Raw genomic sequence first — 26,858 nt, 5'->3', positions numbered from 1 at the left:
TGCCTGCAGGGTCACTGTAGAATGTGCTCTGCTTTGGGGTGCCTTAAATTACTGATGGACAACTGAATCTTAAATACGTGTTGGATTTATTTACAAATAGGGATATACATACATTCTAATTACAATTAACGGAAATGGAGAGGGGATTTGGAAGGGTAGGTAGGGATAGGCATTAGGATTATGATCCTTCAGCTAGCAACATCATTCTCTCTCTCATTCATACATACCAGGTTCTTTCCTTTGTCCCTGGAAACAGGTCTCAGCGAATCACATTCTTGATTGTAGAGTCTAAAAGCTTGTGTTCCAGAGGTCACCAAGGTTACCATTGTTCCTGCTTGTGAGCTAGGTTTATGCAGTTGTTCACATAGGAAGAAGGTTCCATCATATTACCCTGCCCCATGCCAGCATGTATGCTGCATTGCTGAACAGGTGTGGGCAGTAAATACCAGCAGGGGGTCTGGATTGTCCCAGGAGATAACAACCCTCAGGCAGATCTTCATCCAACAGTGTCCCTGCCCCAAGAGCCCTGTGATGGTCCTCGTTTGCGTATCACAAAGCCACATGATGATTGTTCAGAAGTGAAGGAACACCTTTATATCAAAACTTTTGTATAGATATTAATTTTATCGGCTCAGTCACAGACAGCAAAGAAAACCTGACAGATGTTCAAACACTATCACACTGTAGCCAAAAGACATGCTTCACATATTTTTGCCATCTTCTCTAGATTCTTGGGAGCCGCTGATAAGTTAGTTTTTTACAGATGGCAGCCAAGTTAGGGCTCTATCACACCCCTTGCTTTCCTCAGTTGACAATAGGAAACTATTGGGCGGAGCTAGCTGTCACTGCTAGCTCCGCCCAATCGTTTTCCATTTACTTTTTTAAAACTTTTAAAACTCTTTTTCTGTTCTGCTCGTTCCCTCTGAGTGGCCGAGCCGAATGCCGCTCAGCGGCATTCGGCTATTCACTCACTGCTGTTCGGCATCTATAAGAATAGACCGCACAGTAGTGAGTAGCCTGCCGGAGGGTCGGCTCAGCCGATCCAGATATTGGATCGGCTGAGTCGAACTCCTTCTGCACTTCAGGTCGGCCGACCCGAAGCCATGTGAAGCAAGCCGATGTACGGAACAGTTTCCGGCTTACTTCACTTCAGGTCGGTCATTCACTCGGCTGCCTATGGCAGCTTAGTGAATAGACCCCTTTGTCAGGTGTGTATGGCAGTCCTTATACTTCACAGATGAAAATACATATACTTAATATGTCTCTCAGATTTTACAAATTGTTTAACAAAACACATAAAGTAATAACAAAACACAGTGTAATGGGGAATAACAGACTTTTCTCTTCAAGAAATAATTCCACCCAAGAATAGTAGAGGACCCCTGGTATCCACTTCTTCAAGTGAAATGAAGGCTGCCTACTATGGTGCAGGAACTGAACTGACATTTAAATTCCTATGCACATGACACTAAAGTAAATGTGTGTTTTTTTTTATACTCCAGACTCTACTCAAAATGACCATCAGATATGGCTGGGACATTAGGAAAACAATTCAAACACCACATAATGTCCAGACATGAATGTTCATGTCACATGAACATGCAAGTTCAATTGTTCTGCAGCTACCCTCTAATCAAAAAGTAAATAATTTTTATCAAAATCCGAAGTCTATCCATTGAGCTGGTCAGACCTGAGCACAAAGCCTTGAATCCAATGCTTGGCTAAGCTTATTCACTTTTCTGTCACTGTGCGATCACCTTTTGTAGCATATTGTGAACCCTTTCTGTTTCTATTAACCGATGCTTATAGATTTCTCTTTCCTTGGATTTCATGTGACAGTCAATTTATCACTCCTAGAGACACCAACAATGTCTTTCACAAATCCTTCCACACAATCTAATGCTTATTTTTTACCGTTTTGTTGTAATCGGGTTTGAATAGCTAGGAATGTAGTATAATTTAACCTACCTCTTTATAGGTGCCTCAAGCAGGGAAAATAACCACACGTGCCATTTCAATAATGTTTATTTAAACAAAATTAAATATGTAGAATAATGCTGTTTTCAAAGTGCAAATGAGATGAATGTCAAAACTTTTTTTCTGTTTATTGAGACTTAAAGTCTACCCTCTGCACACTTGACACAGGAGAAGCAACCTAACCTCCACCATCAGCAACCAGAGTCAAGCTACCACCAGGGACCACTCTCCTTCCTTTAGCTACCAACCCCTAGTCCTATTGTTCATCATTATAACCATGCATTATCATTAAAAACTGTTTACCTAAAGAACCTAAAATCCATTTCAATATGGAGGTCCAGGAAAGATATCTCCCAATATATGTGTCCAAATACACTGCCTGCCAAACAAAAAGTAACACACTAATGTTTCATTGGACTGCTTTTAGCTTTGATTATGGCATGCATTCGCTGTGGCGTTGTTTCAATAAGCTTATGCAATGACACAATAATTATTTACATCCAGTGTTGCATTCCTTTTTCACCAAGATCTTGTTTTTCTTTGTAAAAGTCTTCTCCAGCACATCCCAAAAATTGTCAATGGAGTAAGGCCTCGATCTGTGGTGGCCAATCCATGTGTGAAAATTATGTCTCATGCTCCTTGAACTACTCTTTCACAATTTAAGCCTGATTATTCCTGGCATTGTCATCTTGGATGAGAAAGCCTGCTTATTTTGTATAGTCAGGTAGGCATCTGACCTCATTTTATGGGGACATAATGTTGCTGGGAACATCAAAAATTCAATTTTCTTTCCATATAGTGGGAAAAAGATTTGCATAAGTGGACAACCTATAAAACACAGCCCAGAAGCCATTTGTTTTTGCAAAAATAATTTCCACCAACCCAGTCGCTGATTTAGGTCTTTATAAACTGTGGGCAATTTGGAGAAAATACCCATCTTCACACCTTCTCATAATAATGACATGAAATGATTTTGGTATTATAGCAGAACTTTTATTAACATACAAGTTCTTGTTATTTCCTACATAGTTAATTAGTTAGACCATGGAATAACTGTCACAATACCAGGCTTTTTTTTCATCCTAAGGTGGAACTGTGCTGCATAATATCCATGAAACTTTGGCTTTTCTGCCTAATTAATGTTCCATTTTCTTGTAAAAGTGACCAGTCACCACAACCTACTTTCTTTGAGCAAGATTACCAGTCACCTTTCGTCTTCCTTTGCAGTTTTATCAATGCAGTGCTTATGTTAAGATGTCAGCATTTCCTGCAATAGGCGAAGACCAGGAGACTGAGCTGGTGCACTGTATACAGTCTTACACCACCAATCACCACCCTGCTCTGCATAACTCTAACCCCCCGGCACAAGAGCTAACAAGACAAAAGAACCGAACTAGGACAAATTAGGTAGACAATAAAAACCAGAGGATGCTTTGCATAGGGAGTGGGAGATTTGGGATTTTTTATCAGGTGCTGCCTTGAGAAGACCTTAAATTATATCTATTTGTAAAATGTGCTGTGTTTTTGTGATTTTCTGCTCAACAGGATGTTCAGGGAGCTGAGCTGAGAGAGTTGGAGTCAGTTGTTAGGAAACATGATGACTGAAGTGCTTTGCTGGACAATGTATATCTGTTTGGTCTGGATTCATTGCTAAAAAAAGTTTGAGAGTTTAATACTACTTTAAGTTTGTGTGCAGATCATCACACAGGATTCAAGTATTCTGCAATACCAAACATGTATGATCAGTACATAGCCGCTGAGGACTTGACTGTACCATGGGCTACTGACCCTCAGACATACATGCATTCCTTACAAAGTAAAATTTTGCAAACCAGCTCAAATCCCCTCCTGTCCAATCTGCATGCCTGCAGGGACCCCAGTGCACAGCAAAGGCTCCGACTCCACCGTATCAGTCCATGATGCTAAAACACTGGCATACGTACAAGGGATCTTCTCCAAATATACAAAAGCAGCATAAAAACAGCAAAACAGCTTATGCATTTCAGCCCAAACCCCTGGGCTCAATGACTAGGGCCTAGGGTTTGGGCTGAAACGCGTAAGATGTTTTGCCGTTTTATGCCGAATTAAAATAAAATGATATTTGGAAAGATCCCTGTCTGTGTGTCGGTGTTTTAGCATCATACATCCATTAAGTGTCATTACTCAGAGAGCCGTTTAGCTGTTTTATAATCTTCTTTTGCCTTACCACAAAGCCACATGTAGACTGTTCTTTCCAGAGGCAGAGATTATCTTTATATCAAAATTATATCAACATTCCCTGGTCCTGTGCCTGAACGGCATCCAAACATTCAAACCAAGAGCTACAGAAAATTGATATACACATTTCTCCAGTCCCTGGTAACTTTCCAGGATATTGGCATTCCTCTGGAGATACTCTTTTCTTCCCTTCTTTCTATCACAGATTTGTAATCAGAATTTACTGTATGTATAATCCCCATTTGTATATAAACCCAAGCCTTATTCTAAGAATCTTACAAACACTTGATCTTTTATACAGTTTTTTTTTGTCATGGCTGTTTATTGCAGAAAATACACATTTGTATAAAGGTGAAGACATTTCCCATTATGACCAATCCAATTCTTAGCTTTATTTTACCAGAGCAAAAAAAAGATGAATCTTATTAGTCACTATGGACAAGTTCTCTTTTGTTCCTGTCTTTCTTTTTCCAGCTGTTATAAATAGCCCTGGCAGGAAGAGAAAAATAAAATAAAATATTCACAATAAGCTTATCATAGCTTCATTATTAACTAGACTATTGTAGAATTGCACTTATTTTCAGGATGGCTAGAAGGTTCTATAAATGAATGAATGTAACCTTGTTTTATGTATATTGTCCAGAGGAGGAAGCATACAATTAACTAATCTTTTCTTATAATAATCCATGTTCAGATATGCCCATCTGATGACATTAGCAGTAGAAATCTGCACTCAAGCAAATGTTCTTGACCCTTACAAAATAATGCATTATACAAATGTGTTCTTCCTATGCTTCTTTGTCACATACAGATAGAGTTCAAGTAGTCAGGCAAGTTTCATGTTTGATAATACCTTAAAGCAGAAGTAAAGCATTATGTGACAAAACGGGCTCAAGAAGCCTTTTAGTTATAATGTGCTAGTGTGCACAGCACATTAGCACATTATGGCAGACTTACCTGCCAAAGCAGTCCCCTCCAGCACTGCTCTCCTCCTGTACTATCCTCTTCACCCTGGTCTTCTACCAGCTTTTGAGTCTTCGGCTGCTTAATTGCCAAGGCCCCAATTACATAACATCCATGCATGCGTGTGCGCCCAGGAGTTACTTCATCTAGGCATGCTGAGCCTGTGCACTGTGCTATGCATGTGTAGCTCAGTGTACAGGAGAAAAAACCATTGCTGACAGGCAGCTAGATACTTTCATGGCAGAAGAGATTTAGACAGTCTCTTCTGCCATATACAGCCTGGTAATCAGCATTTTTTTTCGACAACTTAACTTCCACTTTAACTTGGCTCCTGTGAAAACTGGGTGACATACCTAGCCAGAGAACTGAAAACTAGCCTCCAATGGTGCTTCAACAGTACACATGCACCATAAGACCAACACTGCTGGTGATTTGGGCATGCTTTCTGCAATTATTTTTTTTGCGTCCATATGTGCTTATCAATTTATGCAACATGATTACGTTATGTGTGCAATGTTACAGGCTCCATCTGCTGGGCAGTTAGAGTAGAGCAGTGCTAACAATTTACTGGGTATATATTGATTAACTATTCGGTGGGCAATTCATCCAACTTTTTCCCCAAATTGTTTGCCAGCCATTTACCCCATGTATAAAGCAAAAGTAGTGGACATTTGCACACTGACAATTTTATCCCCTGATATTTGGCAACATCTGTTCTGCAGTAGGGGAAGCTTTTTAATGTAACATTCATTCACTCTATTTAAAATCCGGTCAACGTTACCTTCTCTGATCATTTAGCTGACACCTTCGACCTGTTTGTAAATAAAATTATACTGGTTAAAATTACTTACCTTAAATGATGCCCCTTGATCCGATAATCTTCTTCCTTCCACTTGTTTTTAGCAATCCATCCAGCGCTGGTGTCGGTCTCCGACCCACCGCAGACTGCTCGTGTCCCACGATGTCTGTCCGACGTGCATGCTCACGGCTGCATTGACTTACAGTGAGTCTCTCCTCTTCTCCTCCCCGCCAGTGATCTCTACTGCACATGTGCCCGCACTCATCCTCCTGCACAGCCGCTCTAGAGGCTACAGATCTACAGCCGGGAGCGAGCATCCGAGACAGAGGTAAGTTTTTACCTGTTTGGTAACTTTTTCATTTTTTTAAAATGTTTTTGCATATATCTACTGCTAGGAAGTAGTAGATATATGCAAAAAAAAAAAAAAGTGAATTGGATACTACTTTAAGCTGTTGAATCGTTGCATTTTCTGCAGAAAATGCTGTTAGATGTCACGTGGGAGAATAGCAGTAAGGCATTTACAGAAAAAGTCAGGTTAGGCAAAATGGGGCCCTAGGCAAGGTAGCATCTTTGGCCCTTTCAATTGACATTGATTTAAACTGCAATATGCACAGAGTACAGGCATGATCCGACAGGCACCAACTGCCTACAAGTGCATCTTCCCTTGTGAAGTGACCAGCAGTTGAGCAGCTTTGACTAAATGTGCTATCCTCCTGGTTTACTGCAGGATCATGAAGGCGGTAGCTCGGCCCCCTGGAAATTCTGTTTTTTTTCTAGGTTGCCCTGTGGATGACCTGCCTCTGTCACTAAGTGAATTTCTCACTTAATCCTTTATAAATATACCTCTACGTAGGTATTAATGAATTGTCCTTCATGCACTGGATTTTGGGATATGCTGCAGAAGACTTTTTGCAGTGGCTCGACACTCCCATCATCACTTGGTGAAAAATGAGTGCAGCTCTGGACAGAAATAAATGTTGGGACATTGCACAAGCTTATCAAAACAATGCCACGGCAAATGCATGCAGTAATCAAAGCTAAAGGTGTTCCAATTAAATATTAGACTGTGTGGCCTTTTTCCCCCCACAGGCAGTGTATGTGCTGTGTTTATAGTCACTGTAAAAGATCTATGCAAGTAAATCAACAAGTTCTGTTCACTAACTATATGTGAATAAGCATTCATTTATACAGCAGACATGCTAGCCATGTAGGACCTCAGCAATGAGGAAAGAACTTTTAAGAGGGTAGAATATGATCACCTTTAAGAAATACATAAATGGTTCATTCAGTAAATCAATTGGAAAGAAGAGAGAGATCTATTTGCAAATAGAAGAAAAGAGGTTTAACATGTGCCTGGAAGGTGTTCTTCATGGTAAGAGCTGTAAAAATGCGGAATAGCTTTCCACACAATTTGGCTTCCTGTTGACTTAGTAGACTGATTGAAAAAAGGCCTACATTTGTTTCTCAGTGCACAAAACATAAATAGTTAAAATATTGATCCAGTGAGTATTTGTTGTTTCCCCAACTGGAGCAAAATGTACCATGCTTTATTTGTATTTTTCCTTTCTCTTGATCAACTGCAGGTTTAGTTTTTCTTCTTTTTTTTTTTTTATACATTGGACAAGTGCTTTTTACTTCACTGCTATCTGTGGCTAACACACTAGAATACTTTACTGCTTGAAATATTGGACAGATTATATAGACAGAATAGATTCATGTGTTTTGTCCACAAAAGGCTTAGGGCTCAATTCACAAAGCTTTAACACAATCATACTGATCTTCATGTCAGCTATGCGACTATAATTTTCAAATCTTATCTGTCACCTTTTCATATCTAACTGTCACTGTTTCAAAATAAAGATTCTAATCCTGGTGTATTAGCTTTTTGTGTTGAATTGAATGCATTTCTTACCTATCCTTTGCATCTTTCCACTATTGCAGAGGTCTTACTTAATTAGAGAGTGAAGTTGTGCTTTCTTACTTGTGTGGAACATAATAAAGACCCACACTTATTGTGATATCCAACTTGTAAGATCTGACAAAGTTCAGTTTAGATTTTCTGTCTAATTTAATATCAATCTCACACCAAGGTCTGCAGACATTTTAAATGACCAACTGTCAGACCAAAATAATGAATATTTATTGTGAAATAAATATTTTATACAAAAAGTATAGATAATCATACTAAATAGTCAACAATCTGTTTTTAAAGCATACCAGCAATGAACTTAAAGGCACAGCTTTTGGAAAAAAAAAATGAATACGCACACACTATTAAATTTAAAAAAAGTGCTTTTATATTTTTTTTTTTATTTGAAAAAAAAAAGCATTGCATTGCAACTGCAATCAGTGGATAGGCTGTACTAAGGTATGGACTTAAAGCTAAGGGATTTTAGGACATATGAATGGACTACAAGTGTGGTGAGGTCACTGCACCTGTGCTTCTTTGAGAACTGCAAGCCCCTCTGTTGCAGACAGGACTTGTAGTCTCTCCATTCACAGATCCTATTGAAGCATTTGTACATATATGATATGGTTGTGCAGGTGGAGCCTGTGGGGAGAAGAAACCCACATTTGAGGTAAGTGTGGAAAGGTGGTGGGAGGGAAAGGGATGGGGTTCTTGTTTGGCTATGTTACCATGTTTGTGGTTACACCCTGAATATGGGTCAAAAAATAAAGTCATCCTTTAAAATGCCTAAAGTGCTACTGCTATAATATGGCTGGTACATTCAGGTGACTGCTGCAGATCAGCTCACCTTAACTATTAACCACCATGGGTGCTGTGAATACTGGGAGTTCTCCCATGTAATTATCAGTTAACCTTCCAACCAATAGTGAGAAGTGGAGCAGCGGCACCAATGCTAGTGAAGCAAAAGTAGCTTCTAGTTACAAGGCAAAGACCAAAATTTTACAGAACCTTCATGGTCACAGGGGTATACAATCAAGCACCTAGGCATGCAGACTGCTTCTACCAACATTTGTGAAAGAGTGGGTTGCTCTCAGGAGCTCAGTGAATTCAAGGGTTGTACCGTGATAGGTTGCCACCTGTGCAAAAAGTCCATCCGTGGCATTTCCTTGCTACTAAATATTCCACGGTCAACTGTTAGTTGGTATTGTAACAAAGTGGAAGCAACTGGGAACAACAGCAACTCAGCCATGAAGTAGTAGGCCACATAAAGGTCAGCGCATGCTAAAGCACACAGTGTGCAGGAGTCCCCAACTGTCTGCAGAGTCAATAGCTACAGACCTCCAAACTTCGTGTGGCCTTCAGATTGGCACAACAACAGTGCGCAGAGAGCTTCATGGAATTGGTTCCCATGACCGAGCAGCTGTATCTAAGCCTTACCTCACCAAGTGCAATGCAAAGCGTCGGATGCAGAGGTGTAAAGCACGCCGCCACTGGACTTGTGCGACAGAGAAGTGGAGACGTGTTCTCAGGAGTGACGAATCACGTTTCTTTGTCTGGCAATCTGATGGACGTGTCTGGGTTTGGTGGTTGCCAGGAGAACGGTACTTGACTGACTGCATTGTGCCAAGTGTAAGTTTTGATGGAGGGGGGATTATGGTGTAGGGTTGTTTTTCAGAGGTTGGGCTTGGCCCCTTAGCTCCAGTGGAGGGAACTCTTAAGTCATCAGCATACCAAGACATTTTGGACAATTTCATGCTCCCAACTTTGTGGGAACAGTTTGGGGATGGCCCCTTCCTGTTCCAACACGACTGTGCCCCAGTGCACACAGCAAAATCCATAAAGACATGGATGAGCGAATTTGGGGTGGAGGAACTTGACTGGCCTGCAGAGTCCTGACTTCAACCCGATGGAACACCTTTGGGATGAATTAGAGCGTAGACTGCGAGCCAAGTCTTCTCGTCCAACATCAGTGCCTGACCTCACAAATGCACTTCTGGAAGAATGGTCAAATATTCCCACAGACACACTCCTAAACCTTGTGGACAGCCTTCCCAGAAGAGTTGAAGCTGTTATAGCCGCAAAGGGTGGGCCAACTCAATATTGAACCCTACAGACTAAGACTGGGATGCCATTAAAGTTCATGTGCAGGTAAAGGCAGGTGTCCCAATACTTTTGGCATTATAGTGTATATAGATAAAGATGGCAATCATAGCTTGGTAATGCCTTAGTTTACTTTTTCTTTTAAAAGCAATGCATGAATACACTCTTTTTCTTTTAATAGCAATGCATGAATACAATCAATAACGAGATCTGTTGAGACCAAGTTTGAAATTGTTGGATCCAGGCAGCAATCCTGTGCCCTCCCTAACCCTGCAAGAGAGTACAGTTTATACACAGAGAGGAATAATAAAAAGCCACTAATTGAAGTAGGCAAACATCTTGCATGGAATTTAAAGTCCCACATATTATGTAACCGCTAAGGGGGAACCGTATGCTCCCTCAGAGGCCTACAACGGATTGGACGTAAAACTCAAGATCATTGCTAGAAAATACTGCACAGTAGAAAATAGGCAAAACAAGGGAGTATTGTTCCATACTCCCCAAGGACCTGGGCAAGCTACTAATATGGCAGGATCATGTTTTTAATCCATGATTCGTGTAGTTTACCCAAGACAAGTTTAATGGCATTGTTTACTTTATCCTTTGAGTTTTGAATATGACACCTTTTTTCACTTTCCCCTTTTCCACCCACTACATTTATATGTAGTTTATATTGTTGCATAATGTGTCTGTTTACTTGTAAACAATATACAATAAATATATAAATATCTTAAAGTGAATAAATAATGAATCGGTATCTTAGCAATATTTCTCAAAATCTTTCACCACGAACACCTTTCATAGTGCCGCTCAGCAAGTAAGTCTTATTATGCCTTACTCCTTTTCATATACTGGCAGGAGAACGCTGTTACAATTCTGGGGTGTCCATAGACATTGTAAAGGGGAGAACTGGAGACATAAATTAGCTATGCAAAGAAACAGAATGGATCTATAAAGCTAATAGCCTGGCCCCTAAAGGATTAAATGTAGGCTTTGATTTGAATTGTTTTAATCCAGTAATTTGTACCATTTATTTTACAAGTAGATGATATACAGTCTAGATTTTATGATTCCCCCTGATATCATTAATTATACACTTTCACCTCCTCCCTCATACTAATTATAATAGTCTGTTTATTAATCTTTTAGTATCTTGAATTGATATTTTAAACTGTCTTAATTTGTAGGATCAATGGGCTGCCACTCTCATGTAGGATGTATCTGCTTGCACTACAGTGGGATGAGTAGATGTTGCAGGGGGCCTGGCTATCAGCATTGTCCCTGCTGACTTTCAAGCCTATAGCTGGTCAGTCGGCCCCTGGCCACATCTAGACCTGCCCACTGCTTTATCGGTTGACATCACTGCCTCTGTTTTTGAAACCCTCCCACTGTGAGCTGCAATGTCTGGTAGGGAGAGCATGTGGGACACAAATGAAGGAGGATTTGGCTCAGTCAGGGAAGGTGAAGATTTGGCTCAGTCAGGGAAGGTGAAGGACATTTTTTGTTTACTTTATGAGGTGTAGCCCCCACCACCTTCTGTGAAGTGGCTACTATAAATGTAGCATTGCTAAATCAGTGTAGCTGATTTGTTGTTGGTGTTCTGTTGTTGATTGAACCTGCCTTAGTGTCTGTGTCTCGCCAGCCAATCACTGGGAGTTTCATGGCCAGTGGTGCATGCTGGGCGAGTGCATGAATACTTAGGGTATTTGCCATGTGCTCAGTTCCAGCCTGCCCCCGAGCTTGGCATGGGGTTTGGATGCTCAGAAGTGGGAATGCTGACTAGGCCTCAAACCTGGAGGAGGCCACCTGTGGACACTAGATGGGTCTGGAACTGAGAGAGGAAGAGAACCAGAGAAGCTTGATGGCTACTAGAGGTGTCTGGTGCTGATATGGACCTCAGGATCAAGTCTGGTGTCTCTATTGTGGAAGATCTAATGCCTATCCCTGTTCAGCTGTTGCTCTATTACCCAGTGTCAACCTGTTCTCCTTTTGATTCTGCACTGTGGAAGACTGAAAGGGAACTGGTGAGTCTGAATCCACGTGTGCCAGAGCAGGCACGCAGGGCCCTTTCTGCTGGCAAGCGAGTTTAGGTCCAGTGTTCCGTCAGAAACCGGATGAAGCCACTGTAGAGGCGCCAGAGGCTTAGGATGGCGTTTTTCTAGTGCATAGAAATTAGGCAGTGTTCTATGGCAGAACTGTCATCACCGCCTATCTCTGCGCTGCTCAGCATGTGAGGCCGCAGTTGACAGTCAGGTCCTGCAAGCGGCGGCTGCAAAGAGACTCTGACTGACTTTTTTACATGTGAGTGACAATCTCTTATTCTGGTACTGTTTCATATACAATAGCTCTGATGAACATACTGTGGCACCTTTTTATATGACTTATAATGTTTGTGCCTCACTCATGCAGGTCTATGGTAATGCATGCTGTTACCGGGATAATAAATATCCTGGTAATCAGCGGTCACCAGGGGCCCCTTCCTCCTGTCCTGGGCCCCCTCCAAGTGGCGGAACTCCAGGGCCCGGTCGCGGCTGCGACCTCTGCGACCCTGGTAGTTTCGCCACTGAGTAAAGTTTCTTATATACATGAAACAAATATGATCTGATTGTGGCCAGTGCTCATGCCTGTGGGGGATGCACCCATTCCCCAACATCTGAACTCTCCTCTTCTGTTTAAACTGAGATCTGACCATGCATGTTTATGGAAAGAGCTCTCATAAGAAATACCTTTTTTTTTTTAGGTTGGATTGTGCCTTACAACCATTCACACCCTGATGTTAATAATAGCTTTACACTAGAAGACCATCAGGCTTTAGCAGTCGCTTTGTGCAAGCTTAATTCATGAGATGCTGTATAGAATTCTGTCTTGATGTGATTACTCCCCATTATTATTTATTTCAAGAGAAGGATATTTAAATGTAAATCAATAGCTTCCTTGGCTGCAGAGCGAAGCAGTACCATAGTTCTTTAAAGGGAAAATGTATACCTTATTTTTCCCATAATTGTGAATGTGGACGTCTATCTAGTATTTGTATTGTATTTTCCCAGTATTGTTGTGCATAAATTACAGTATTAGATAGAATAAAGGCAGGATTACATCAGTAAACAGTGTTACATTACTGCTATGTCATTTAAAATATCTGGTCATAACTTGGTTCCAAAGCCAGCATTTAATACTCTAATGGCGGTGTATACTGCAATATTTACATATTACTTGGAGAAAATTAAAATATACACTTGCCGTCCACCCACTGTATATAAATGGACGGACAGCATGTGCTTGAAAGCAGGTTGGCATACATGTATGGTATTTGTTTTTCCTGCCAGTGCGCGCTAGGTAGCAGAACACAGTAAATATTTTAAACAGCAATCATTGGCTGTTACATACTGCGTGGTGCATGGGAGTGTAAGAACCCAACGCCACCGCTGCTGGCTATCCTGGTGCGGCACAGCATGTCTTTGCACTGAGTTCAGAGGGAGATCAGCACACTGATCACTGAATACGGTAGTGCTGTGAATTACATCACTTCTGCTTTCAGACTGTAATTTCTCTGGCTGCTGTAGCTGGAAAAAAAGCTAGTGAAGCAGATCTCTACATCATGTTCTTTGGGGGTCCATGGGTGACATTTGGGCTCTAATAGATGTCTCCTTAAACAGGACCTGTCACATCCTCCCTGATGTCTTCCTGATCTCTCCATAAAGAGGACCTGTCACATCCTATTTACTATCATACAGGGGGCTATGTGAAAGCAATGAAGTTAAGTGTAAAAAAAGGTAAAATAATTAGTCACACAAAGGGCTGAATAGGGAAAAACGGCCTGAACAGGAAGGGGGTTTAACACCCCTGTCTTCAAGTGGTTAAATGTATAGCATAAACATTATTTGTGATTGCAGATATCAATGTTTTGTCTGATGACGGATTTCTTTTGGATGTTTATTAATGTTGCAAAGAAGCCATTTTTTTTCTTTTAGTTTGACATACCTGGCATAGAGAAGTTACACATCTTTGAAAGTTCGGACCTGTCTATCGGCGGCTGTCATCTCCCCCACACCTGCTCCTCCTTACTACATCTCCCCGCGTCCCTGTGCCGATCGTGGATGTGGGAGGGTAGTGAGTGTGATGCGGGGAGGAGGTGCAGCGTGTAGAGCATGGATGCGGGCGGGCCTGGCAGCGGCGAGTGTGAGGTGGGGAGGAGGTGCGACGTGCAGCATGTGGGAAGCCATGAACAGGGCCAACTGATCGGAAGCCGATTAATCGATTATTGAAAAAGTTGACAACTTTTTCAATAATCGATTATGTCGATTAGTTGTTGCAGCCCTATTAGGGATATATATTGTAAAGCACTAGCTGGCAGGGTTGTGGATGATGTATATGTGTCACTAGGTTTTTTTCTAACACATGTTGAGGGTCTCTAACCATGTGTCTGTTTTGGTTTCTCAAATTGTTGTAAGTTCTGGTCTAAGTTTTTGAGTCTGTGGGCTTTGTGGAGCTTTGGATGGGACAAACTAGAAAAGATGGTACATGCATGAATCTATAACCAGCCTTTATAGCAAGGCGCACATTGGGAAGGCTTAGGTTGAGGCTGGGGAATTTTTGTGTTTTGTATTGGATGGGACAAAGACTCGATCCCAGAGTCTACATCTAACCTGTTAGTCAGATATCATACATTGGTCTAGGTTCTGCATAGGCCTTTTTATGTGTGGGCTGAATGAGTCTTCTCTCTCACTTTCTCTATTCTGTGAGAGGCTGCTGCTGGGAGAAAAGTCTAAGTGCTGACGGAACACTAAAACGGTACTGCCTGTCTCATTGGCGGACCTAAGGAACAAAGGGCCCTGGTGCAAGATTTTTTTTGTCCCCCCCCCCCCCAAAAAAAAGCCAAAACTTTAAAAAGCCAATAACACAAAGGAGAAGAATGAAAAGGAGAAGAAGTAAAAGTCATAATAAAGGAAGGGCTATTAGGAGAAGGGAAAGGGTCAAAAGAGGGGTAGCATGTAAGCATCAAAAAGCACGTTAGCAAAAGAGTAATAATAGCTGCAAGTGACCTGTCAATTCTATGGAGTGGTGATAATCAGGTGTCATACATTTTTTTATGAGTGCCAGCCAAGAATATAATCTGGAGTTGTAGCCGGCGGGCGGCGGACCCCCCATCTCTGCGCCGGGAGTGTCGGATGAACGGATGATCCGACACTCTCGGCGCAGAGATGGGGGGGCCGCTGGGTACCGATCCGATGCTGGGACTGTGCTGGGCACCCCAGGCTGAGGCCCTGGTGCGCCCGCACCGCCTGCACCGCCTGCACCGGCGGTAGTTCCGCCACTGGCCTGATAGTCTGGGACTGACTTAAGTTTACTTAGCAGCTTGGATAAACAGGTTTTGTTGTTTGTTTTATGCTATGTATTTGTGCACAAAGCTCCCATTTGTCCTCCTTACAATATCTATAATGTTTTCTTATTTCTTTCCCTTTATGTTCAGAACCAAAGAAAATCAATGTAAAAATATTTTTTTACTTATTTTTCAACCAGGTAAATAACTTATTGCATAGAAACACTTTGTATTTTTCATTTCCAGCCAGTCGGTAGATTACTTTTTGGATCTTTCCCTGTCTATTCTTAACTTCTCTGTTGCGAAAAGCCTGTTGTTTACAAAGATAAAGTGAGCCTGTCCCTGGAACAAAATAATCCAGGCATAAGCAACTCTGTAAGAGAGTATGATGAATACTTACCTTTCTAGTAGTTTAAAGGAAAACTCCAGGCAGAAGAAAACATAACCCTTGCACTGCACTGTGGCTACCCTGCACTGCAAAGGCTAGGTGCTCATTTTGGTCTAGAATGTAAATTAAAGCGCTGCACAAACTGCTGGCGCTATATAAATACTATGTAATAATAATAATAATAATTTAAAAAAACAATAAAGATAGACTTACCCGTACTCCCCGGTCCTGCCTTGCTGCTAAGCCAGTCCCTGCAGCCAGTTTGAGCATAAACATGACATTTTGAAAATATGTTTAGCAAGATCATTTGCTTTGCATAAAACTAGAAATTTCAGTCTGTCCGTGATTGGTGTGTTCACTCTGCCAGCCAAACCAGTGGCGTCACAAGGGGGGTGCTGGGGGTGCGGCCCGCACCCGGGTGACACCATTGGAGGGGTGACACCAAAATGACCTGCAGTCATTTTGGTGTCACCCCCCTCTGAAAAGACGGGCGTCCAAACTATGGTATGAAAAAGGTTGAAGAAGTTGAACGTTTTGTGGTGAAAAAATGTATTTCCTCCCTCTGTTTTGTCACATTAGCCAATCTTCTCTTCTCTTTTCAGTAAAGCACCACTACTGAGGTGAGGAAGTGACAAAGTTCTCATTTTTTTTCAGAAAGAGAAAAAACATTTTTAACAAGTGTCATCTCTGCAATCAAATACAGATGAAAAAGAGTAATATGCATTTTGGCAAATGCACTTGGAAAAAAATAAAACATTTTCAACAGGAACATCAACAATGAAATGTACAATAGGGATGTGGAAAATACCATATCGAGGGAGAAATGGAATAAGCTTATCATTGTAACATATGTGAGCAGAATTATTCAGTTTTATTGCCTTGTATAAAACTGAATAACATGGGTGGTGAGTCAAAATGATTAGCTATAAAGTGTTAACTTTGCTGTGTGCAGGTAGAAGAATAATCTGTTTGAAAATTGGGGAATTGACTGTACCAATCACTAAAATTGCTTGTTGTAATGCACATACTATATACAAACTCCTATATTCATAGCACAGTGCTCACCCACTGATATCCATTGAAGAATGCACAGCACATATGCATGATGCACAGTAAATCCCAGCCTATAATCTTAGAAAAACTATTTATTATTTGACATACATGGCCGAATAATCTGTTTACACATAGCAAGACAGAGCCCTGTGTATCTCCATAGTAATAACGTAGGGCTCATATTCTGCTCGCATAAGTGTTACAATGATAAGCTTATTCCATTTCTCCCTCAATATGGTATTTTCCACATCCCTATTGTACATTTCATTTTTGATGTTCCTGTTAAAAATGTTTTATTTTTTTCCACCCAAATGAGCACAATTATTCATTCCTTTGTATTGTATTCATAACTCTTTTTTTTTTTTTTAAACTATGATGCTTTTGCTCAACTTTATTTAGTTATGTCATTAATGCTTCTGAACTTATCATTCATGTAATTTGTATTGCTTATTTAAAATCTGTATAGTACAAATTTCCAAATATTTAATGTAGGGTGCATCCATGTTACAATGTGCGTCTTTCTAATGTAAAAGCCCATCAGTGACTTCTCACTGTGTCTCTGTCTAACTAAAACTCCATATTGAGCATATACACTGGAAAGAAAGGGCTATAATTGTATTTTAAAGGGATGATCGAATCACATCCCATTCACAGTGAAGTAGCTATCCTCTGCAGCCGACAGATGAATGTAAGCAGCTGGGAGCAATAGTCCGCCTGCTATTGGCTATTTGCAATAGCCAATAGCAGGCTGGCTATTGAAACACTGCCGACAGAGCAGAAGAGCAGACCTGAGAGAGAAAGTTCTCTCTCAGGCCTGTCCTTTGCTCAGTGGGCGGGTGCTCCTGTATGCCTTAATCAGAAAGCTTTACCCAGTGTCCCTTTTGTTATCCCTCTTGCATACTTTTGTATCTTACGTTGTTATCTAAATTAATTGAAATACAAAACGTAAAATACATCAACACAGATTATAGAAACTGCATCAAGATTCTAACCCACAACTGCTTTGTGCGCCATTATGCTATTCAGCTGGAATGCCTGCAGAAGCAGTAGAATAAACATACGTAACATACCGGTAGGGAGATACATTAATACAAGAAATTAAATGTGTAGATGTGCCATTTCATGTTGACCCTCAGCATTGTTATGTATGGTGAAGAAAGATTATACTGATTGTATCCTGGTGAACAGAAAGATGCAGGTAACCATAGCTAAATTTTTCAGTTTGTAAGGTTCACAAAAGACACAGGTCCATTTAATTCAACCTATTTATGTATGTATGTATGTATGTATGTATGTGTTTTTGTGTATGTGTATGTCGTTATGAACGTCCATACCTCTGTATATTTTGTGAACTGAGAAATGTGGAACTTGTGATGCCATAAGTTCCACATTTTACTGTTCTGACAGTACGAAAAACCTGTACGCAGTTTAGGATTAAACCTCTTCTTGTCCAGTATTAACTCTGCATTATTAGTGACAATTAGATCTAAGATGGCATTTTTTCTGGTAGGAGTCTCCACCATCTGGTCCATGAAGTTGTCGCGCAACATGTTTAGAAATCGCCCCGCCTTTGCCGAACCCGAAGTTCCATTGGCCCAATTTATGTCTGGGTAATTGAAGTCACCCATCACGACTACATTGCCCTCTCTCCCAGCTATTCCTATCTGTGAGTGAAGATTGACTTCTCCCTCTTCCCCTATATTTGGAGGTTTATAGCAAATACCCACGAGAAGTTTACGGCTAGCGTCCGTCATATCTAGCTCCAGCCATGTTGTGCTCACAAGTCTTCTTCAGAGTCCTTAGCTTAAACAGTTTATTCTCGATACTGCAGGTTTGTATATTACAATCATATCTCCTCTTGGGAGCATCTTCTCCAAGGACAACACGTTCAGTTTCTTTATTCATTCTTCATAGCTTAGGTCCTCCATCCCCCTTATAAATTCTGTTGGCCTTCTCTGGGTTCAAGGACATCCTTCCGAGAATTGGTGAACAAAATTGAACCACATACTCAAGATGAGGCCGCCCCTATCTGGTATGACGTGTAATTAGGCCCGCCCCTTATCTGGTATGACGTGTAATTAGGCGGGCCTAATTACACGTCATACCAGATACAGGATTTTGGTTTTCGTTACTTTGTTTTTATTCGATTCAAATAAAGCCCCTTTGGAAACTGTTATATGACTGTGGAGGCACACCACTTGCTGGTCACTGATCGCTGAGAGACGCGGTGAGGACGCTGCGGCTCCGGGAGCTTTTATTTAAGCGCTTCTGGCTGCTTACCACAGCCACTATATCACGGTGAGTGCACAATCTGAGGGGATACGTATGGCACTAGAACAGTAGAAAGGCATCATGGCACACACACTCAAGGCTTGAGTGTGCCATGATGCCTTTCTACTGTTCTACTGTTCAAAGCCCATTTCGTGTGCACCTTACTGTATAACTGGTAACAAATTGTTGAGTGCGTTTGTCGTTTGTTTTGCTTTACGTATGGCACTAGCCCACATCCCCAACAAGCTTCACGGAACCTTCACATCAACTCACAAGTTTTGTGCACCTGGAACACTTTATCGCTATTTGCGTTGTTTTTTTAAACCAACACTAATCACTCCATGGACACTGGGGGATTGTATTTCCAGGGTATTTGCGGTTTATAAGAAAGAAGCACATAACACAGTTTAATTTTCATTTACTCTTTATTTCACAATTATTGATGGTATACTGTATATGAATGTATATCTGTACTTTTTATTTTCTCAAGTATTGATAGTATATATGAATGTATATCTGTTATAAAAATTGTGGGTACACTGATCCACACTGATTTTTCGTTGATTGATTCACGTTATGCCACCGATCACAGTTTACTGTTAAGTTAAACACATTCATTTCGTTTTTATTATTATTATTATTATTATTATTTTTTTAATTATTATTATTATTCTTGTTGGCGCTGCATAGTTGGAAACTCATAGATGGAAGGGTGTGTACATGGATAGAGAACTAGCTAAAGGAACGGGTACAGAGAGTATCAATAAATGGCGCCCTTTCAGACTGGACTAGTGTCATTAGTGGTGTGCCTCAGGGTTCTGTGCTGGAACCCATGCTTTTCAAACTGTTTATTAACGACATCAGGGACGGAGTAAACAGCGATATCTCTGTGTTTGCTGATGATACCAAAATTTGGAGGGTAATAGAAACGGACCAAGATAGTGTAACATTGCAGGAGGACCTGGATAAAATAGGGGAGTGGGCAACTATGTGGCAGATGAGGTTTAATTTCGATAAATGCAAAGTTATGCACTTTGGGATTAAAAATAAGCAAATGGGTTATACAATTATGGGTATGCCGCTAGGGAAGTCAGAAATGGAGAAATATTTGGGGGTCATTGTAGACCATAAACTGAATAATAGATTACAGTGCCAGGTTGCGGTAAGCAAAGCTAGTAGAGTCCTGTCCTGCATCAAGAAGGGAATGTTTTGCAGGGACAGGTCTATAATTGTGCCACTTTACACATCACTGGTTTGGCCTCACCTAGAATATGCGGTGCAGTTTTGGGCACCGGTGCACAGAAAGGATGTCCTTGAGCTGGAGAGAGTCCAGCGGAGGGCAACCAAACTCATCAAGGGGATGGAGGACCAGAACTATGAGACACGGCTACTAAATTTAAATATGTTCACGCCGGAAGTAAGGAGATTAAGGGGGGATATGATTTTCATGTACAAGATGTTCAATGGTCATAGCAACATTAGCAACAAACTCTTTAAGATTAATTCCGTAACAAAGACAAGAGGCCATCACCTAAAATTGGTAGAAAAAAAAATTCCAACACAAGGGGCAAAGGGGGTTCTTCTCAGTTCGAGCGGTTAGGGTCTGGAACTCGCTGCCACAAGCAGTGATTTCAGCAAATAGTGTGGAATCATTCAAGAAGCTTTTGGACGATTTCCTGAGAGACCGTAAAGTACAGGGGTACAGGTACTCTTAAGAATGAGATGACTCAGGGACCTATACACACACACACACACACACATACAAAAAAAATGCTGTCCCCCCAAACCAGTTAGGTAAGAGAAACAAAAATGATATTATAAATTATTCATAAATTACTGCCAGTACTCCTGGACCTTGTGCTTCTTTGACTGGGAGACCAACTTGTCCACTAATGCTTCCTACTCCTACTTATATGGTGGCTGCAGCTCCTTCCTCTTCCTGGTCACCGTGCTGGGCAATGTATTGGTGTGTGTGACTTTCGTCCGGTTGTATTGGCAATTCGTGCGCCGGACCTCCCTGGGAAACCAGCACCAAATCTCTTACTTCAGGCAGCGGAGGAGCTTCCGCAGGACCCCAGGGCTGAGATCCAGTTGGTCATCATGCTCATCGGCACCCCCGTGGTGGTGAGTCCGGGGAAGTGCAGCCTATAAGTTCCGTGCAGGGTTATGTCTCTAGAGCGGGGCAAGCTACAGAGCCCAGCAGCCAAGGCAGAAGATGGGTAACTGCAGAAATAGAGAGCCCAGCATATTAAGGCAGATGATCGGTGTTGCAGCTGCAGAACTAGAGACTAGCACAGCATGGCAGGAGAGAATGGTTATTGTAGCTGCAGAACTAGGGAGCCCATCAAGCCAGAAATGGAGAAGGTGGCTATTTCAAAGGTAGAACTAGAGCGTCCCGCTACGTTGATAGCGCAACCTGTCAGAACCGTGCGCAATGTATCCTGCGACTGACAGGTTATTCAAAATGTAATAAACAGGAAGGGGTGGGACTAATTTAGATTAGGGATGGGAGGGCGCTCGGGTTTAATCTTGCCTAGGGCAGCACAAAACCAAAATACACCACTGACTATGTAACTATAATTGGATGCTGTTTTGGCATGAAGATTACAGCATATCTCACCGGGACACCAGGGGTTAATGAAAAGCCTGATCAACTGTGGTGGAGGTCTTCAGATGGTCTCCAGTTCTTCGGTTTTGCATCAAGTAACGTGGAATCACAGTTGAAAGGCTGTTCTGTTCTTGCCAGAAATGGCAGAGTTTTACATAAGTCATATTAAAGGGGCTTTCAGAGTTTGGCTATTTATGGCTACCTAACATTTTGCAACAATGTATGGTTACTACTAATCAACATCTGCTGTCCTACAGAAGCAAACTTATGAATTAAATTACACCATTACTAGTTACTCTTATTTTACAGCAAAACAGAACAGAAGACAGAATCTTGTGTGAATAAGCCTTTAATTCTCTAAGTTATGACCAGTAATACACAACTTGATCTTTAAAAGTGATATACTTGATCTGAGCACCACTTGCATGAGCCTCACTTGATCTGGTAAGGATTAAGACAGGTAGATCTTCCATGGAGAGATAACATGTCCAGATTTTATTGTAAAATCTCTTTGTTAGTAGGCGCTGTTCTGTTTTCTGTTGAGGAAAGGTAAAGGTTTTGGAACATGCACCGCTACCAAATGCTAGGACTGTTTTATTGTGTGGGTGTTTTACCAGCCTTCCTTCTTCTCTGTTGCACAGTGCAGTATTGAGAAACATGATTAGGGTACGGCACAGATTTCCAAGGGCAGCATGGTAATATAATCCCTGGCAGAGTTGCTCTACACAGATTCATACTGGAATTTTCTAAGCATACCTTTTCTAATCGATTTTTATATTTGCTGCATTATGCGTTAAAAAAGGTTCTATACAGGAAAAAAGGTTCTATACAGGATATAAAGTAACACAATATTTGCACTTATCTTGAATGGAAAATTTTTGGAAAAATGTTAATCATTTAGTAGATATTATGTTAACAACTCATAATGATAAAGCTGAACAGAGGAATCTTCGCTTCTGAAAGAGAATTTAATCTGAAGAATCTACAAGTCTTCTGCTACTAAACAAGAAGACGAGATTAGCAGCTAAAATACCTTTTCCAGGCATGTATTTTTTCCCCTGAATAGCTCTGGAATTTGATCTAACATTGAAGGGAAAGGCAAACCGGTTTGACCAGTCTGGAGGTCCTGTTTCATACTGGTAACTGATTTCTTTGAGACGAAAACCTCACTCCCAGTCCATTGTCAGAGCACACCTGTTAGTCAGACAGAGACTGGCAAAGGGACTTTGTGAGGAAAAATGAAGTCAACAACAACAAATGTATGCTACTTTGCGCTTCTTCTCCTGCACCTATCTCGCCATTTGTCAGCCTTGCTGTGTCCCAATGGACAATTTGTCCTTAATGCTCAGTGTGTGAACTGCCACCCAAGCTGTGAGGAATGTAATGGACAGGAGCCTTACGAGTGCACTGAGTGTGGGATAGGTAAGTGACTCTAGCCTTTGTTACTGCTAGTTGAGAATGCATTTACTATAACCACAACCACATGTATTACTATAAACCTGTGTAGATGTAAGTTGTTTATGCCTTAATACAATTATTGACTGTTGCTAATGGCTATTCAAAGTGAAAATACTTTCATTCGCTTAAAAATGTTCTTTGGTTTTTTAATAATTAAAAACATCAGCATTGAAAAAAAAATTTTTTGAACATTTTATGAAACAAAACTCGGTTCCTATTGTAGATTTTTGTTAACATCTTTTAAATAATAAAACAATTGTTTAACCATATTTATATAAAGTTCAACCTTCACTTTATTTGATATTTGGCATGAGTCAGAGTTGATGGGACTACTAAATAGTGCTTAACTAAATAACACTGGTATCCCAGACTGACACTCTAAGGTCCCATTCACACTAGAAACGGGCGGCACATACAGCTCCGTGCTGCGTGCACGGCCAAGGACAAGTGCTGCGTGTGATTAGTACACAGCCCCTGTCCTTCTCTATGGGACTGTACGGCCATACGACCCCCCTACGCTCACCTCAAGTGCAGGTCGGTGCGGGTGCGTGTTTCCTGGCTCGGACGCAGACAGGATTCATCGTGCAGTACATAGATATTTTATGCTTTACAAACACTATAAGCCCAAAGAAACACCTTATAGTCTGACAGAAATCCAGCATGCTCCCAACATCCTATTTGGCTGACAACACAGTGTATTTTCTGCTCTTAAAGCAATATTCAAGTCAAAATGTTTTAAATCTATTTTAAATGCTGATTCAATCACTTACAATGGATGCTGCTCCCTCATGTTTAAAAGTTTTAGTTTCCTGCAGAATCAGCTGGTCCCATGAGCACTGGCCTGGATTTCCTGTTTTAGGGTGGCTCCTTTCCCTTGCTGGGTCCCATGGAGCCATCCTTGTGTGTGCTAGCAAGCTGTGTGACTCCACAAAAACACAGGCACAACGAGGCAAATCACTGCCCTCCCCCAGCTCCTCTCTGCTCCTTCCTCCCTTCTCCAAGCTAGTAGATGGGCAGCTGTTGGAGACTGATCTGTCCCTTGTGATCTTGTACTGAACAAGAAGTTCAGGGAAGTCAAGTTGGAAGAGTTGGAGCCAGCTGTTCAGAAACATGTTTAGGAAAAAATGTAAAGAAATACTTTACTGGGCATGTTTGTTTGATCTGGAATCGTTACTGAAAAAGGTTTGAGAGTTCAATACTGCTTTAAATCCCAACCAGCATTGTCAGCCCTGTCTGCTTGACTGCCAATCTCTGCCTCCCTTCCCTCTGTCTCATTATACTTGCATGCATTGATTTTTTTTTTCCCCACCTAAACAATGCTGATGATACTTTGTGTAGGGAAAGGGCTCTTGAGAGATATAATTCTGGGGCACAAGTCTACATCATACTGGCAGCAGCTTTCCCTGCAAGAATTTTACGTAATTAAACTGTTTCTCTATACAGGTAAACCTTTGTATAATGCCTATACAAATCCATTAAGCTTGAACACTAACCTTGCACTAAAGATATACTAAAATATAATGGGGAGGAGAATATGATGACAATGTTTTCTTAGGCTTGTTTCATCCACTGTGGAAACAGTAAAGCTACCCATAAACTCATTCATACATTCTTTAGGTTCCCCATCTACTGTTAACAGTGTGAATAGAGCAACAGCTGAACAGTGCCAGTATCTGACTGGATGTAGGTATTGTTGGGCTGACAATTTTGCACCCATCTCCTTCACCACAATTTGTACCATATATGGCCAGCTTATGTATCTATTGTATCTACCCTGTTAAAAATGGAAATTTCCAAATGTATGCTTGTGTTTACCTGATTTCCTTTTTATATAATCTTATTTGTGCTTTTTAGGTTATAGACCATCTGGTCATAATGAATGGATGGCCTACTTGCATTGCAAACGTCAGAACAATTTTCAAATTGTGCACATGATTTGCAGCTTTGGAATCTGTAACAAAGATATCTGAATATTCATTGTAATTGATTCATAAAAACACAATTTATTATTATTTAACTCCAGGTAGATTTTATTTTATTCTTATATAGACTGGGGATGTGTTAGCCTTTCTGTCCTATTGTTTCTGACTGTGACCCTATGGGGAAGAGTTTTCTTTATGTTCTGTCCCTTTTGACACCAAGAAAAAGAAAAAAGAGAGCAGGTGTCACTGAAACAGTTACATGTAAAATTAAAAACTAGGGTTGGATCTGTACCGGTGCCGATACCAAGTATTTGGACAATTATTCATTCTTGCCCAAATGCTCTGATACTTACCTTCGATACTTGACTTCCGGTCAGAGGAAGATCTCCCTCTGACCGCAAGTGCTGGGGGAGCATGGAGCCGGCTTGCTTTCCAATCAGGAAGCTGGGCGGTGGATCATGACCCGCCTCCTGGCTTCCTGATTGGCTAGGAAGCTGGCTTCACTTGTTGCTAGGCAGCCTGGCTTTCTAACCAATCAGGAAGCTGGGAGGTGGATCATGATGTGTGTGTGATCAAGTGAAAAACAAATGACTGTTTATTTATTTCATCTACACAGGATTGGATAATTGAAGTAAACAGTCACACAATTTATTGTGGGGAAATAATTAAAACCTTTAGTAAATCAGCCACAATACATTGGGGTTGATTTGCTAAAGGCCAACAGGTTGTTTACTTTGAAAGAGAATTTCCACTTTGGAAGGAGAATGTTTCCTTAGCTTAATTAATGTGGCACAAACTAACTATACAAAGAATACCCAATCGGATGCAAGGAAAAAAAAAATATATATTTTTTGCTTGCACATGATTGGATGATGGAAGCCAGCATAGCTTTACCTCATTCAATAAGCTAAGGGAAAATTCCCCTGCAAAGTGCCAATTCCCTTGCAAAGTGAGCATCCTATTTGCCTAGTAAATTAACCCATTGTGTGAATATTTAATTATTCAATCATGCGTAGATCAAATTAGTAAACAGGAGTTTGTTTTCCACATGATTTGATAACTGAAGGAAATAAACATAATATAATTATGGCCATACACAGCTTGAATTTTAGCAGAATCCTGTGAAATCAGTCATTTTAAATCAAATATGGCTTTGTGTTTGCTTGTGTTCCAGTTAGAGGTATTTCATTACTTTCTATTCTCCCAGGAAGTGAGGGGAATACTCCCCCACAGGAAAACAGCAATGAAAACCTCACAGAGGCTCTAACCCTTTCCCGTTCAACCCAAAGACACAATTAAAAAAGTTTTGGTTGTAGTGGGGCTTCTACAGTCAATAAATTACTATATAAGCATTTGAAATATTCTATTTTGATTTTATAGATGAAGATGGCATTGAACGTTTCCTTCACCGCAGCCGCTGCAAGCTGCACTGTCCTCGTGGCTTTTACCCAGAGCGGAACACCTACACCTGTGAATCTTGCCCACTAAACTGTGACCTTTGCACTAACACCGATAGCTGTCAAAAATGCAAGACCAACTACAAGCTTCAAAATGGAGAATGCTTTTTAATACAGTGCCCACAAGGTATTTTACCAAACTTGTATCATATTGTCTGCTTATATTATTTTTTATATAACACATATTAGTGATCATTTAGAGATGAAAAGGTGTATGATATATGATCTTGAAGCGGTTTTACTACTTTAAAAGGAAAACAACAGGCCCTGCTTCAGGGTACTAATATATACATATATATAAATATAAAAGGGGACGGCGGAGCATAAACTAATTAAATTCATGCACGTATACAAAACTGGTAAGAATCATGAGACAGACCTTGGGGGGATTTGTAAAGTAAACAACTGAAAGACAC

The 26,858-nt window shown here is 40.9% G+C and overlaps 1 protein-coding gene across 2 annotated transcripts in view; it reads left to right on the top strand.

The window, feature by feature from the left end:
• The first annotated feature begins 22,789 nt into the window (after positions 1-22,789).
• Positions 22,790-26,858, top strand: part of LOC108783659 (proprotein convertase subtilisin/kexin type 5-like) — an 89,033-nt gene continuing 84,964 nt past the window's right edge. For both annotated transcript variants that reach the window (XM_018552272.1, XM_018552273.1), the window contains exons 1-2: positions 22,790-23,027; positions 26,366-26,569. In XM_018552272.1, coding sequence (XP_018407774.1) covers positions 22,844-23,027; positions 26,366-26,569 — 388 coding nt within the window. In that variant the 5' untranslated portion in view covers positions 22,790-22,843. The remainder of the gene's footprint in view (positions 23,028-26,365; positions 26,570-26,858) is intronic.

The sequence above is a fragment of the Nanorana parkeri genome, unplaced genomic scaffold (genome assembly GCF_000935625.1).
Source record: "Nanorana parkeri isolate BGI_ZX_2015 unplaced genomic scaffold, ASM93562v1 scaffold82, whole genome shotgun sequence".
NCBI lineage: Eukaryota > Metazoa > Chordata > Amphibia > Anura > Dicroglossidae > Nanorana > Nanorana parkeri.
The sequence above is the reverse complement of the archived record's forward strand: the minus strand, read 5'-3'. Positions and strand labels throughout refer to the sequence as shown.